General features: G+C 39.4%; 1 protein-coding gene across 3 annotated transcripts in view; it reads right to left on the bottom strand.

Annotated features, from left to right (window-relative positions):
• The window catches only part of LOC127952143 (uncharacterized), a 49837-nt gene that overhangs the window by 19979 nt on the left and 14555 nt on the right, over positions 1-15303 (bottom strand). For all 3 annotated transcript variants that reach the window (XM_052550460.1, XM_052550459.1, XM_052550461.1), the window contains exons 3-6: positions 11323-11670; positions 10869-11225; positions 5160-5261; positions 3791-4135 (exon numbers count right to left, since the gene is read on the bottom strand). In XM_052550460.1, coding sequence (XP_052406420.1) covers positions 3791-4135; positions 5160-5261; positions 10869-11225; positions 11323-11670 — 1152 coding nt within the window. The remainder of the gene's footprint in view (positions 1-3790; positions 4136-5159; positions 5262-10868; positions 11226-11322; positions 11671-15303) is intronic.

The raw sequence follows: 15303 nt of genomic DNA, 5'->3' as shown, positions 1-15303 counted from the left end.
TGTGGAGCTTTGTCCTGTCTTATCTCTTTGTGTCAGAGTTCCCGTCTTAACCTGTTCCTGTGAGTCCTGCCACTGGTTCTACCTGCCTGGCACTTCGTCTGCTTCAGAGTCGGGGGTCATGAGTATCTATGGTGTCTTGTGTGATCTTCTCCACCAGCCTGATCTTGCCGCCCCCTCTGCTGCTATAGTATTCTGTCAGTTGATGTCTGAGCTGTTTCTGTTTACTGTGTTCCTGTTGCATTATCACGTGTATACTTCACAACCCTCTTGTATCGGTCTGTTCTGTCAATAAACCCATGTTACTCACACTGCAATTATGTGCTCCTTCCAGATCCTTGACACTGGCAGCCTCTGCCTTTGTGCAATCTGTTTATCACATGTCCAACAGTGACAAATCAGAGCTTATTTGACAGACAAATATCTGCCCTCTGATGTCCATCCCTTGACCTCTCTGTTCGGCCTCTTGAACACAAAATCTTTGCCTGGTATATCTGTATGCTGATTGATCTGTATAAGTTGAACAAGTAAGATATTAACTGTGATACTTAACACCACCTGTCACACCACCTGTCTCTCACATGAGATCACAGCAACAGCAAATGACAACAATCCAACGATCCAATCAATTCCAGATGGACAAAATCAAGTCCTGCTCTACATTTTTTCTTCTCACTAAAAAAGCTGTTTCACTGTTTCAGATATACATCACAAAAGGAAAGAGATGACAAAGATCTGGACAAGATTTGGATAAGCAGAAATTGCATCCAGATCTATGTCTTTTCTTTCTTTTTGTGAGCCAAGTGAAACAACTTTTTGAACGAGAAAAAAAAATGTAGAGCAGGATTTGATTTAGTCCATCTGGGATTGATTGGATCGTTGGGATTGTTGTCATTTGCTGTTGCTGTGATCTCATGTGAGTGACAGGTGGTGTGAATGTAAAGGATCAGCATTAACATGTTCAGTTTGTCAGAAGAACAGACTGTAAAACAGGATCCAGGCGATGTGTTTGTGTAAAACAGGCCCATCAGAGAAGTCAAAGAGATGGATATCGGAGGGCAGATATATGTTGTCTCATAAAAGTCTGCTCCAGCACTACTGACCATGTGATAAACAAATTACCCAATGACAGAAGTTGTCAAATTACTGGTAACTCTTCCTACACAGTTTCGTAATTGTACGAATATGTGGTCAGGAAAAACAAACTGTGCTGGATATATGTAGGGGGACTGACTGTCTTCAGAGCAGTTTAGATGGTATTTTCTTTTCAGCTTGCCTCTGTGTAATGCATAGTAGTGTTTATAAGAGCAGCACTGTTTTTTTTTAAAGTAGTAACCATGAAAAGGCTATATCTGCTGTTTCATGAGCGCCACCTGCTGTCAGACATTAAATCTGTGTCTCATTCAGAGATTCTGCTGTTTCTGTTTCATGCAGATGTGTTTTATGTAGCATAATTTAATAAAGCTAAATTCAGACTATTCTGTTTTTGTTAAACTTAAATAAAAAACTGCTTATACTGCATGCACTTAGGCAGGGATGTGAACAGACATTTTGAGGGTCAGGGGCTCAAGTAAAATAAAGGGCACTTCTCATAATTACGTTTTTTTTTTTTTTTTTTTTAAAACAAAAAAGTATATATATTAACGCAACACTGACATCCTTTAAAAAAAATAATAAAAAAGTTAATTAATTTTATCTTCCTCAAACTCTAATTTTCAAAAGATGTCTACAAAATAATCAGTTCACACAGAAACCATGGTCTCCTTAGTATTCACTAGGTTTATAGAGCAGCGAAGGAAACCATCCCACAATGTGCATGTTTGGAAAACATTTTCTATGCTACTAGCTTCAAATATATATTTAGAATAACCAAAATAACTGCATCAAGCAGAGGGGTGTGTTTTACTTATAATTTGTTTTTGTTTTTTTTGCACAAGGCACTACATCATTTTAGTTATTTTGGTGTTATCAGAACACATAACACTTTTAAATCAACACAGATATTCACTCTAAACTGAAGAGGGTTGTTGCTGCTATTTTGTTAACTTTACTGAAAAAATCACTGCAAAAAAAAAAATACAAAAATACAGCAACTTAATAAAATTCTTACAAAAAAGGGTCTTCTACTTCAAAATAAAATCTGTTACTTCCATTCCTTGGTTGTCTCTCCTTCCTCCCTTACAGCTGCAACCTTATGGGGGCCATGTCCCTGTAGATGTTTATCTACCGTTTCCCCCTCTAATATAGTCTCATCCTCTTCACCACTGACATTGATTTCCTGATCATCTTTGTAATCTCTGTCAGTCGTTGCCTCTATAACCTCCTTTTGTCTTTCAGTTGTCGTTTTAGAGATTTCAACTGCTCTCTCAGGTCTAACACTTTCAGCATCTGAGTTATCTGTTCTCTCTTGGGTTTTGCTTCTGGTAACTGGTTGTAACCATGCATTTAGCGATTTGCTACTCTTGGCTGTTTCCTGGCGCTCCTTCTCCTTCCTTTTCTGTATCCTCTCTTTTTTTGGCATTATGCTGCCTGCCTGGCCCTGCACTGCAAGCATGATTAAAATCAATTGTTTAAATACTTTTTTGTTTCACAAGCAAAATAACTTTTTAGCTTCACACAACTAAGCATCAGAATACTGAATTGCCTTAATGTTTTAATCAAATACATTAATATTATTATCGCTATGCATGTACACACACAAAAACTGATGGTGACTGACAAGGACTTAGTTTCACATTTGAGGGAGGACTGTATCATCACCATCATCAAATAAAACCTTCAAAATCCACATTTAGATGGAGTTTGTTTTAAACCTACTACACTCAAAAAATATTCTGTGGCTTAGTAAATATTTAACAACTTAATAAAAACCTTACTTCATTGTTTGAATTAAACTTACCAAAATAACTGAGTAAAAATTTAATAAAATTAAATAAAAGTCAATATCATGTATGTATTTGTGGTTGTATGGAATACTATTTTATAAATGTTTAGAGGAAATAAAAAAAAGTTCATAAACAAAAAGTTAATTTATAAATATTGTTATTTTTAATGTTTAATGTTAACTTATTTCTACTCAGTTTTATTTAGGTTTCTGTCCTCCCTGAGCTCGCCTTAGGACACCTGCGTTACCGTTTGACAGGTGTACCGCCCCAGTCAAACTCCCCACCTGCCACTGTCCCCGGGGCAGGTCGCGCCCGGGACTGGACTCCAGAAGCGAGAGCCCGCCGGGGGCTCGCCTCCCTGCCTCACCGGGTAAGTGAGGAAACGATTCATTTATTGGGGGTCAATGAGCGCTTCAGAACTCCTGACCTGATATTTAGATATACTATTCTTTAATAAATATATTTGTTTGACAGGGAAGCTGTGCGCAAACAGGAATATATATTATTTTTCCAAAAAAAAAAAAAAAAAGCACCCCAGAAAAAAGGGCACTTTCTCTCCAGGAATATAAAAAGGGCAGGTGCTCAAGCCCCCTTTGATGTCTATGTGTGCACGTGCCTGCACTTAGGATCTTTGTCTGGATTGTGATTAAAAAGCAGTGGTTGCCTCTAATTTTTAATGGCTACAGATCTGCCTGAAATATAGCAAATAAACATTGTGACATATATATATTTTGATTCGTTCTTGTCTCTTGCTTAAAAAAAATGGCCAATTGTTATCGGAATCTGCAAAAAGAAATCCGCAGTCAGAATCAGCTATGTGAAATCAAGATTGGTGAATCCCTATAGTTATGTGCTGTGCAGCAGTTCAGTAGTTTCTGTTTGTTTTTATCTTTTATTTATCGACTTACGTGGTACCAAACTTGTCTCTGCTGTCCTAGTCACTGTAGAAAGGTCACTGTAAACTGTACATGTGTATTCTCCAGCATCTTCAGCTCTCAGATCGTCCAGACGGAGGGAGAAGTTTCCATGTTGAATCTGATCAGTGAAGAAATGAGCTCTGTTCTGATAATCCTGCTGCTGTTTCTCTGTTTGACTCTCTCCGTCCTGATACAGATGAACCAGAGTCTTCGTGTCTTTTCTTCTCCACTCCACCTTCAGACCTTTCTTTAATAAGCATTCATCAACATGACAGGGCAAAACCACTGAAGACCCCAGATTAAATTGATGGTTATGAGTATGCTGGCCCAAAAAACCTGAAAAATAAAAACATGTTTGCATGACACCTTTTTAGTTGGACATGTAATAATGGTTTCATATGTTTTATAATTGTTTGACTGTGTACTGGAAAGGGTAATGAACATGTTTAATTTCCAGCAGGAAAACAAAAAAAAGTCTAAGCTGGTCTCTCAGCCTGGTATGTGGATTGATTTTAGATGGGTTTTGAACACTTTTTAGGAGACCAGTTTACCAACCAGCTGAGCACGAGCTGGCAAAACAGCTTAAATAAGTGCAGTGTTTGTTTTCTTAAACCAAGGCCAGATTAATGGTAATATAAAACTTTATTTTGCCAAGGATTAGTGACATTTGCATATATACACATTTGCACACTTATAAATTAACACACACACACCTTTCTGTCACCCTCACTAAAGTTGCTCCAACAATTGCTTCGGTTTTTTTCTGCCAATACATTTCAAATACAGCATTGAGTAATGATTCTCAAGACAAGTTAGAACAGGAGAACATGTAGATGATGGACATTATACTCACACCCACAACATGTCCTATAGTTTATATAACACAGCAATCATCCCCAGTTCAAAGCCTGAACACATCTGACAGATTTACATGTTTATTCCAATCCTAATCTACTGTAGGCATCTCAACCTTTTCACTATCTGTCCCCTCCAATATATTTCTCCCTCTCCACCACAGACTTCACTAATTAGGACTAAAGAAAAACTTCTACATTTCTGAATCAAAAAAAGTATTTCATTTTTGTACCAGTAGGTGTAATTTACCAGCCTAAAGCACTGAACTGTTTTATAAGCCATATTACAAAGTGAAATATATATTTAGGATACAGAATACTGTAGAGTTTGATTGGACAAACAGGCTTATAAACTTTTAAACTGTCCTATTTATTTTGCTGTGCACAATTAGGTTTTATTATTATTACTACTATAGTTGTAGTTGTTCTAGTCACCGAGTCATAATCCTGCAGTTGAGAAGCACTGATTTACAGCTGATAAGAATATCTTCCAGTTTTACACATACCTTTATGCAGTGATCTGCAGTAGATCAGGCAGCAGAGCAGAAGAGCAGATCCAGACGCAGAAATACAGAGAATCAACACCACGATGTGTAAAACAGAGAAACCTGTCAAACACACACATCAGTTACTGAACAAAAGCAAACAGTAATGTGTCAGTTACTAAACACAGAGAAACATTGATGTGTAACATTCCCAGTATATTGTCCTTGAAATACCATTTCTACTCATTTTGTGATGTTTTGTAAATGTCTAATAAACCTAAAGATTATCCATTTGTTCTTTCGCCACATTATGCTTCAGGAAATAACATGCCACAAACTTTTTTCCTTTTTAAAATGAATGTCTAAGCAATAATGAAAACTTGATATCCTCAATCAGTAATTATTGTTAAAAGACTTCTCTCTCTTTTTCATATAAGTATGGAAACGAATGAAAGGAAAAGAAGGATTGAAATATAGGCTTTTCAATTAATTAACTAGGGGTTGTAAGGTACTTTTACTTTTAGATGTTTTGGAACAGTATGTACTGTGAAATGTGCTTTACAAATAAGAGAGAATTACAATCATAATTGCAGTCATTCCATGTCAACTCAACTATAGGCCCCCAGGATCGTGGCTGGGAACCACAGGTATAATGTATGCAATACCAATGATTCGATTTACTTAGAGCTCAGAACACAGGTGTTATGCTAACTCAGCTCCTGGAGAGACACTGTCCTGCAAAGTCTAGCGTCAACTCTTATTAAACAGACTTAAAAACACCTGATCCTAAGTCTTGAGAAGTGCTGGAAACTTCCAGTCAGGAGTGTTGGGGTTGGTTGGAGCTAAACTCTGCAGGACAGTGGCTCTCCAGGAGCTGAGTTTGACAGGTCGTTTAAAATGACCAAGGGCTAACTATTTCAAGCGTGAAAGCCCTTAAATGTTCCAAAGTTTGAGGTACTGTCAGTAATTCTGGTAAATATCTGTCTTAGCAATGGATATTACTTGATCTAGCATTCACATTTTATAACAAGAGGAAATTCTTATATAATCCAGGTGAGCCAAATGTGGGTTTATTGATGCAAATACATTGTGTGGGGAGCACAACCACACTTCCCCATGGTGCACCAAACTTGCTTCAAACAAGTAGATACAATACTCCTATTTTAATCTATGGTATCTTTAGAAGCACTTAAAATTAACAAAATCTCTTCTTCCAAATTTCCTTAAAACTGATTCAAATATAAAATCTTATGAATAGACTGATGAGATTAAAATAATATTCTTCAACTTCACTCTTAAAAATTAAGTTGCTCCCCGAGTGCTGGATCTATAGCTGCCCACTGCTCCGGGTGTGTGTTCACAGTGTGTGTTCACTGCTCCGGGTGTGTGTTCACAGTGTGTGTTCACTGCTCCGGGTGTGTGTTCACAGTGTGTGTGTTCACTGCTCCGGGTGTGTGTTCACAGTGTGTGTGTTCACTGCTCCGGGTGTGTGTTCACAGTGTGTGTTCACTGCTCCGGGTGTGTGTTCACAGTGTGTGTGTTCACTGCTCCGGGTGTGTGTTCACAGTGTGTGTTCACTGCTCCGGGTGTGTGTTCACAGTGTGTGTTCACTGCTCCGGGTGTGTGTTCATGGTGTGTGTGTTCACTGCTCCGGGTGTGTGTTCACAGTGTGTGTTCACTGCTCCGGGTGTGTGTTCACAGTGTGTGTTCACTGCTCCGGGTGTGTGTTCACGGTGTGTGTGTTCACTGCTCCGGGTGTGTGTTCACAGTGTGTGTTCACTGCTCCGGGTGTGTGTTCACAGTGTGTGTGTTCACTGCTCCGGGTGTGTGTTCACAGTGTGTGTTCACTGCTCCGGGTGTGTGTTCACAGTGTGTGTTCACTGCTCCGGGTGTGTGTTCACAGTGTGTGTGTTCACTGCTCCGGGTGTGTGTTCACAGTGTGTGTTCACTGCTCCGGGTGTGTGTTCACAGTGTGTGTTTACTGCTCCGGGTGTGTGTTCACAGTGTGTGTGTTCACTGCTCCGGGTGTGTGTTCACAGTGTGTGTGTTCACTGCTCCGGGTGTGTGTTCACAGTGTGTGTGTTCACTGCTCCGGGTGTGTGTTCACAGTGTGTGTTCACTGCTCCGGGTGTGTGTTCACAGTGTGTGTTTACTGCTCCGGGTGTGTGTTCACAGTGTGTGTGTTCACTGCTCCGGGTGTGTGTTCACAGTGTGTGTGTTCACTGCTCCGGGTGTGTGTTCACAGTGTGTGTTCACTGCTCCGGGTGTGTGTTCACAGTGTGTGTTCACTGCTCCGGGTGTGTGTTCACAGTGTGTGTGTTCACTGCTCCGGGTGTGTGTTCACAGTGTGTGTGTTCACTGCTCCGGGTGTGTGTTCACAGTGTGTGTGTTCACTGCTCCGGGTGTGTGTTCACAGTGTGTGTGTTCACTGCTCCGGGTGTGTGTTCACAGTGTGTGTGTTCACTGCTCCGGGTGTGTGTTCACAGTGTGTGTTTACTGCTCCGGGTGTGTGTTCACAGTGTGTGTGTTCACTGCTCCGGGTGTGTGTTCACAGTGTGTGTGTTCACTGCTCCGGGTGTGTGTTCACAGTGTGTGTGTTCACTGCTCCGGGTGTGTGTTCACAGTGTGTGTGTTCACTGCTCCGGGTGTGTGTTCACAGTGTGTGTGTTCACTGCTCCAGGTGTGTGTTCACAGTGTGTGTGTTCACTGCTCCGGGTGTGTGTTCACAGTGTGTGTGTTCACTGCTCCGGGTGTGTGTTCACAGTGTGTGTTTACTGCTCCGGGTGTGTGTTCACAGTGTGTGTGTTTACTGCTCCGGGTGTGTGTTCACAGTGTGTGTGTTCACTGCTCCGGGTGTGTGTTCACAGTGTGTGTGTTCACTGCTCCGGGTGTGTGTTCACAGTGTGTGTGTTCACTGCTCCGGGTGTGTGTTCACAGTGTGTGTGTTCACTGCTCCAGGTGTGTGTTCACAGTGTGTGTGTTCACTGCTCCGGGTGTGTGTTCACAGTGTTTGTGTTCACTGCTCCGGGTGTGTGTTCACAGTGTGTGTGTTCACTGCTCCGGGTGTGTGTTCACAGTGTGTGTGTTCACTGCTCCGGGTGTGTGTTCACGGTGTGTTAACTGCTCCGGGTGTGTGTTCACAGTGTGTGTTCACTGCTCCGGGTGTGTGTTCACAGTGTGTGTGTTCACTGCTCCGGGTGTGTGTTCACAGTGTGTGTGTTCACTGCTCCGGGTGTGTGTTCACGGTGTGTTAACTGCTCCGGGTGTGTGTTCACGGTGTGTTAACTGCTCCGGGTGTGTGTTCATGGTGTGTGTGTTCACTGCTCCGGGTGTGTGTTCACGGTGTGTGTGTTCACTGCTCCGGGTGTGTGTTCACAGTGTGTGTGTTCACTGCTCCGGGTGTGTGTTCATGGTGTGTGTGTTTACTGCTCCGGGTGTGTGTTCATGGTGTGTTCAACTTCTCACTGCTGTGTGTGTGCACTTGGATGGGTTAAATGCAGAGCACAAGTTCAGAGTATGGGTTACCATACTTGGCAAAATGTCACGACTTTCACTTTCAATAGTCCATAGATTCTCTCTGGGGTTCAGGTCTGGTGAGTTTGCTGGCCAGTCAAGCACACCAACAACATGGTCATTTATCCAACTTTTGGTGCTTTTGGCAGTTTGGGCAGGTGCCAAATCCTGCTGGAAAATGAAATCAGCATCTTCAAAAAGCTGGTCAGAGGAAGCATGAAGTGCTCCAGTATTTCTTGGTAAACGGGTGCAGTGAATTTGATTTAAAAAAAACACAATGGACCAACAGCAGCAGATGATACTGCACCCCAAATTAGTGTTGTCAAAAATATTGATATTTCGATAAGTATCAATACTAAAATATCTGAACGGTACCAATACTAATTTCTCTTAAGTATCAATACACCGATATATATTAGCCGAGCTGTCACGTTCTCTTTTCTCCAAAGGCTCATTGACAAACACCACACGTGACCGCAGTGCCTGTCTCGTCGCGCTCTAGTGTGAGGACGCACGACTCGCCGTCGCTTTCTCTCACACGCACAAAGTGAGAGAGAGAGAGCGATTCTTACATACATGCACAATTGACGCACTACATGTACGTGCTTAACTATATTCTTTGTTGCATTTTCCAGTGTGTTGTATTTTCCTTGTTTTCCTGAACAAATAACAGAGTTGCTTAGTAGTGGGCGGAACTAATGCGCAAAAAGCAATCTCATTGGCTGGTGCTCACCTACTGAGCAAATCAGTTTGACCGAACGCAGACAACCTGATTAATATTCCTAAACAATTACTGTTCTTATTAGTAGAATTCGTATTATTATTATTATTATCATCATCATCACCATCTTAACAGTATTATTGTTAGTTTTTCCCTTTTTTTACAGAAACACTGAATGATCAACAAAGCACCACCATCAGTCCTAAATTCAGTTAAAATGTCTATGCATTCATACATGGTTACCAAGTTTTAATTATAATTGCTAAAGTTCTATCATTAAATAATACTTGATTATCCAGATATCATATTATAATGCTTGACTGACTGATGTTACTTTCAGGTATTTAAAAAGCTGTGCCATATTAAAAACATATATATATATATATATATGACTTGTTATTTATCTTTAAATAAAAAATAATAAGAAAATTAATATTGTGGCAGTTTTTTTCTCTGTGGTATCGAAAATGGTATTGAATATCAATATTTTCCAAGGTATTGTGTCAAAGGCAGAAATTCTAGTATCGTGCCAACACTACCCCAAATCATCACAGTCTGTGGAAACTTAACACTGGACTTCAAGCAACTTGGGCTATGAGCTTCTCCACCCTTCCTCCAGACTCTAGGACCTTGGTTACCGAATGATATTCAAAACTTGCTCTCATCTGAAAAGAGGACTTTGGACCACTGAGCAACAGTCCAGTTCTTCTTCCCCTTAGCCCAGGTAAAACGCCTCTGACGTTGTCTGTGGTTCAGCAAATTCCTTTTTTTTCCTTCCACTCAACTTTCTGTTAACATGTTTGGATACAGCACTCTGTGAACAGCCAGCTTCTTTGGCAATGAATGTTTGTAGCTTACTCTCCTTGTGAAGGGTGTCAATGATTGTCTTCTGGACAACTGTCAGATCGGCAGTCTTCCCCATGATTGTGTAGCCTAGTGAACCAAACTGAGAGACCATTTTGAAGGCTCAGGAAACCTTTGCAGGTGTTTTGAGTTGATTAGCTGATTGGAATGTCACCATATTCTAATTTGTTGAGAGGGTTTTGTTAAATGTGAGCCAAAATCATCACAATTAAAAGAACCAAAGACTTAATCTACTTCAACTGAATTTATTTTCACGAGTTTCACAATTTGAGTTGAGTATAATGCTACGTGTACTGTGTTAACCTAACTGAGACTTGTTATATCACTTATATATCATTGCTCTTTTTGTTGTTTTTGATTGCTTCCACTGTCTTCATCTGTAAGTCGCTTTGGATAAAAGCGTCTGCTAAATGAATAAATGTAAATGTAAATGTATCATAATTGTTCACTATTGGCATATAATGCAAAAATTGCTGAAGGCAACAGACCTACCAATATTTGTGTAAACATAAAATAATGATGCTGCCAACTTTTTTTGCTAAATTTAGTTGATTGTGCATGGCATGACCCTGCAGCCAATAAAATGTATGTTTCACAAATTATGACAAGTGCATCATATATCAGTTCCTCACCCAGTCTCTCCAGTTGTACAGTTGTATTGGCTGAAAGTCCTCCAGCAAACACCTCACACATGTAAACTCCTTTATCCTCAGTTCTGACGCTCTTCAGTCTGAGAGAGAAGTTTAATTTGGGGATTTCATCAATGAAGAACTCAACTCTGTCTCCGTATCGCTCATCTGATGCCTCTGGTCTAACCACTTGGTCTTGGAAGAGCAGAACTATAATATCTTCATCTTCATCTGTTTTCTTCCATAAAACCTGTTCAGTGTCTTGAAGTGTGATGTTAGAGTCTATAGAGCAGTTCAGAGTGACGTCTTCACCAACATACGCAGATATAGAGCGACTCGATCCTGATACTAGCAAACGCTCTGAAAGAAAAAACAGGTATATCACACCATAAATTATATTAGTTTCTGTAAAACCATAGTGAAAATTAAGAAAGGAACTCATGTGGTCAAAACTCACCAACATCAACGTTTATTTGAACCACAGTCTCACCAGACTTCTGCTGACTGTGAACTGTACATGTGTATTCTCCAGCATCTTCAGCTCTCAGATCGTCCAGACGGAGGGAGAAGTTTCCATGTTGAATCTGATCAGTGAAGAAATGAGCTCTGTTCTGATAATCCTGCTGCTGGACTTCTGTTTGACTCTTACCATCCTGATACAGATGAATTAAAGTCTCAGAGTCTGGTCTTCTCCACTCCACCTCCAGACCCTCCATTGGTAAAGGTTTATCAACATAACAGAGAAAAACCACTGAAGATCCCAGAGGAGCCACCAGAGGAGCAGACGGACCGCGCACAGTCAGCCCTGAAAACAAGGTTTTCCCCAAAGAAAGGGAAAGAGAAAAGTGAAATACAGCTTGTTTTGTAGTCAAAATCAATAATCACATTTTGTAGTTTTTTTTGTCATTTTATAGCATATTTCACCTTTTCCTGGAGATGAACCATAGCGTCTAAAAAAAAAAAAACCCTGCTGCACTCTCAAGCGCTCACAGCTGGCCTTTTTCAGAAGAGCGCCTGATGTTTTCAGCTGGCAAAAAACGCTTTTGTGGATGTACAGCCTAAATACACAGTGCGATTCTGATGGTCAGAACGTAGTAAGGCCTCGCACATCACGATGAGTTTATCTGAAAATCGTATGGAGGCAGTCACAGACGATACAAATTTACTATGATTTTACAAACTCTGACATAAGAATTACATTTCACACCATTCATAAAAATATGGATCCTGAGGACGAAATAGTTTTCTTTGTGGCAGCCAGGGTTTGAATTGGGCTGGAGCTGGTCCCCCGCACATAGACTCCAGGGCTCGACATTAGCGCTTCATTAACGCCAGACAAGTAACATAAATAAAACATCAGTAACCAATAATAAAGATGTAAACACCAAAACGCAAGTATTATTCTGATTTTATTACATTTAGAGTAAGTGGCGAATAGTGGATATAGCTACTTATGTTTCATTAGCCCATGCATAAACATCTGTTTAATCTGCCTTTTGAACAAATAGATTGGATGAATGACTCATTGACTCACTCATTAAATGCTGGCACCTATACTGGCATTTTAATTTAGTTGAAAAGTATAATCTCCACCATCATTTGTTTGTATATTCAAATATTAACAAATCTCACATCGGTGGCGCAGAACGCATGTGTTAGTTTCCTGTCAGCTGTAGTTTGAGCAGTGTGTTCAAACGCAGTATTTTGTTCTGATGCTGCCAATGCGAGGCGACAACACCGTCAGCTTTCGTCACCGCTAGTTCTTTGAAGTCGGCTTGGTGTGTATAGGCCTTAAAGGTAAAAAAAAAAATGCCCTTCGATAAAATATAAAAAACATGCAGATTAATGTCACAGCTGATAGACAACCAGATTTTGATTTTCAAAGATTTATTATAAAGGTTTATTATTAGTTTTTCCCAAAATGCAGTAAATCCATTACACCTTTTTTTTTTTTTTCATTGAATCAATATGGAAGTGATTTTTCATATTGAAACTAAATTGAACTCTGAACTCAATACTAATCTTATATACAGACACTGGGCCAAAAACACATTCAATCAGTCGTCGCTCCCAAAATTAATTAATCGGGTCATCTTGTTAATGCTATAAATTAATAAAAGAAAATTTCATCATGAACATACATGAACAACAAAATCACATTAAGCCACAGAAATTCCAAAATTATATTTCCCTTACATTCAACTAGCTACCAAAAGTGCATACAAAGTAGATGAGGAAAACTAGGATGTCAGTTGTATTCAGAGTGCCACCATTACTGTCTAGAGTGTGTGGAATGGTGCGCTGTGATTTATTGAGTAGATATATCGCATTCTACAAAGAAAGGAGATTGGCGTTTTTCGCGGTTTGAAAAAAAGGGAGAAAACGTGAGAGAATAACTCAGCAGGAATATAGCATTTTGTTTAAAATTAAAAATGGACTTTTCAATACCAACCAGATACAATACAGAATTATTTTATTTTTTTTAAATGCCGTTTATCGCGTTTTGGAACCAAACTCTTCATATATATATATATATATATATATATATATATATATATATATATATATATATATATATATATATATATATATTAGGGATGCACCGATATGATTTTTTGGGGGCCGATACTAAACCAATTTTAACAATCACTTAGTGGCCAATTCCGATGTCAATATTTTTCACTTTCTCTCTTATTTCAAAATTTGCCATTAAAATAGATAGTATTTTGATTATGTTTTAAATCAGCAAAGTTCAAAAACGCCTGCATTAAATTATACTAGCAGTTTTATTGCTGCATCATAAAATTATTTCTAATGAACATGGATTGGATCCATTTAACATTCAGTAGGCAGAACAAAGATACATATTAAATAAACAGTGCTTTTTAGGAAGATTTAACAGTTTTCAGGTACAGAAATAAAGTAAACAAATGTAAAATAATTCACTGTATAAATTAAATACATATTAATCTTTCTTTATTGTAACAGACTTTATTATGATTAATTTTCTTATTTGTTTTTGTATACATTTGAATTTTTTTGTAAGTTTAAATATGTATGAGATCTCCTTTACTAGGGCGGGAATCTTATTTTGACGTGTTTTCTAGTCTATGGAGCTAAATGGGTAATGAAAGCATGCAGTTTTTCAGGTTTAAAGTTTGTCAGTTTATTAAGCAACCCCCGAAAAGCCTGAGGTCTATATATATTTGTATACTGTTAGTTGTAATAAGTGTTTTGTGTAATTCGCTGTATGTTGATGATAATGCAACTGAGAGAGAGAGAGTTTAATGTGCACTTCTTGTGCTGTGTTTTGTTTAGCTCTTATGGTGAATTTTTTGGAGTGAAAAAGGACACAATAAAATTAATTAAACATCAGTAAAGTTTTGCTCATCATTCAGATGAGGTCGGCTACACTTATGAAAGTTACAGAAGTTATTTTGTCAAGAATAGTGTGTGATCTTTTGTCTTTGTTATTTGATAAGCATAAAAAGTGCAGACAGCAGTGCTAAGATTTGTGCAATCAATAAACCCTTGGTTTGTTATATCGGCCTTTTTCCTTATATAGCCGATATGCCATGGTTGTAACAAATCCCAGTTCAAACTCCTGGTGGCAGCTATGGCTTGTGATGTCAAAAAAAAAAAGAAAGGAAGATGAAGGGCATGGCAAAGAGAAAGGCTGAATAACAGAGAAAAGCATGGACTATCTGTTCTTCATAAACAACTCGAGGCGAGTAGGCCATTTCTGAATTTCTGCTCGTTTTGCTGGAAATACAACAGACATATTCATTCATAAAGCTGAATGGAAAAGTTTGCACAATTCAGAATGACAAAAACAAATAGAGCTGTATAATTAAACTGAAATTAATATATAGAGCCCTATCTTGCACCCAGCGCAATTGACTTTGTACACCGACGCATGTGTCATTCCTATTTTGCACCCGCGCAAAGCGCGCTTTTCCCTCCACAGAAGCACGTCGCTAAACTAGTGAATGAACTTGCGCTGCCTGGGCGGTTCAGCGCAAAAAAGGAGGCGTGTTCCGGCGCAAACAATCCCTGGTGCTATTTTGCTGTTCCATTAAACAATTGCGCCACTGACCAGAAAAAACCTAGTCTAAAGTCAGTGGCGCGTTGCGCGTTGTTCATTATGTTATTTTAAGGGCGCATGCTTGACCATAATGTATAGCGTGCACAACGCGCATACACTTTGCTCATGTAATCTACACCCAGCAAACACAGAACGTTGTGAGGACGTTGCCAGTTAGTCGTCATTTGGTCAGCGCGACATTACTTTATGGCAACGTTGTGAGGACGTCGTGGTAAAGTTCCATTTTTTAAAATCTTGGCTAACTTCCCAGAAACGTCATGGGCACGTACTCAAAAGACGTCGCTAGTTAGTCCCATTGGGGACATTGTAGCAACGTGGTCAGCTGGTCTTCAG

The sequence above is a fragment of the Carassius gibelio genome, chromosome B3, assembly GCF_023724105.1.
Source record: "Carassius gibelio isolate Cgi1373 ecotype wild population from Czech Republic chromosome B3, carGib1.2-hapl.c, whole genome shotgun sequence".
In the NCBI taxonomy this organism is placed as follows: Eukaryota; Metazoa; Chordata; class Actinopteri; order Cypriniformes; family Cyprinidae; genus Carassius; species Carassius gibelio.
Note: the sequence above shows the minus strand (reverse complement) of the source record. Positions and strands in the feature narration are given on the sequence as shown.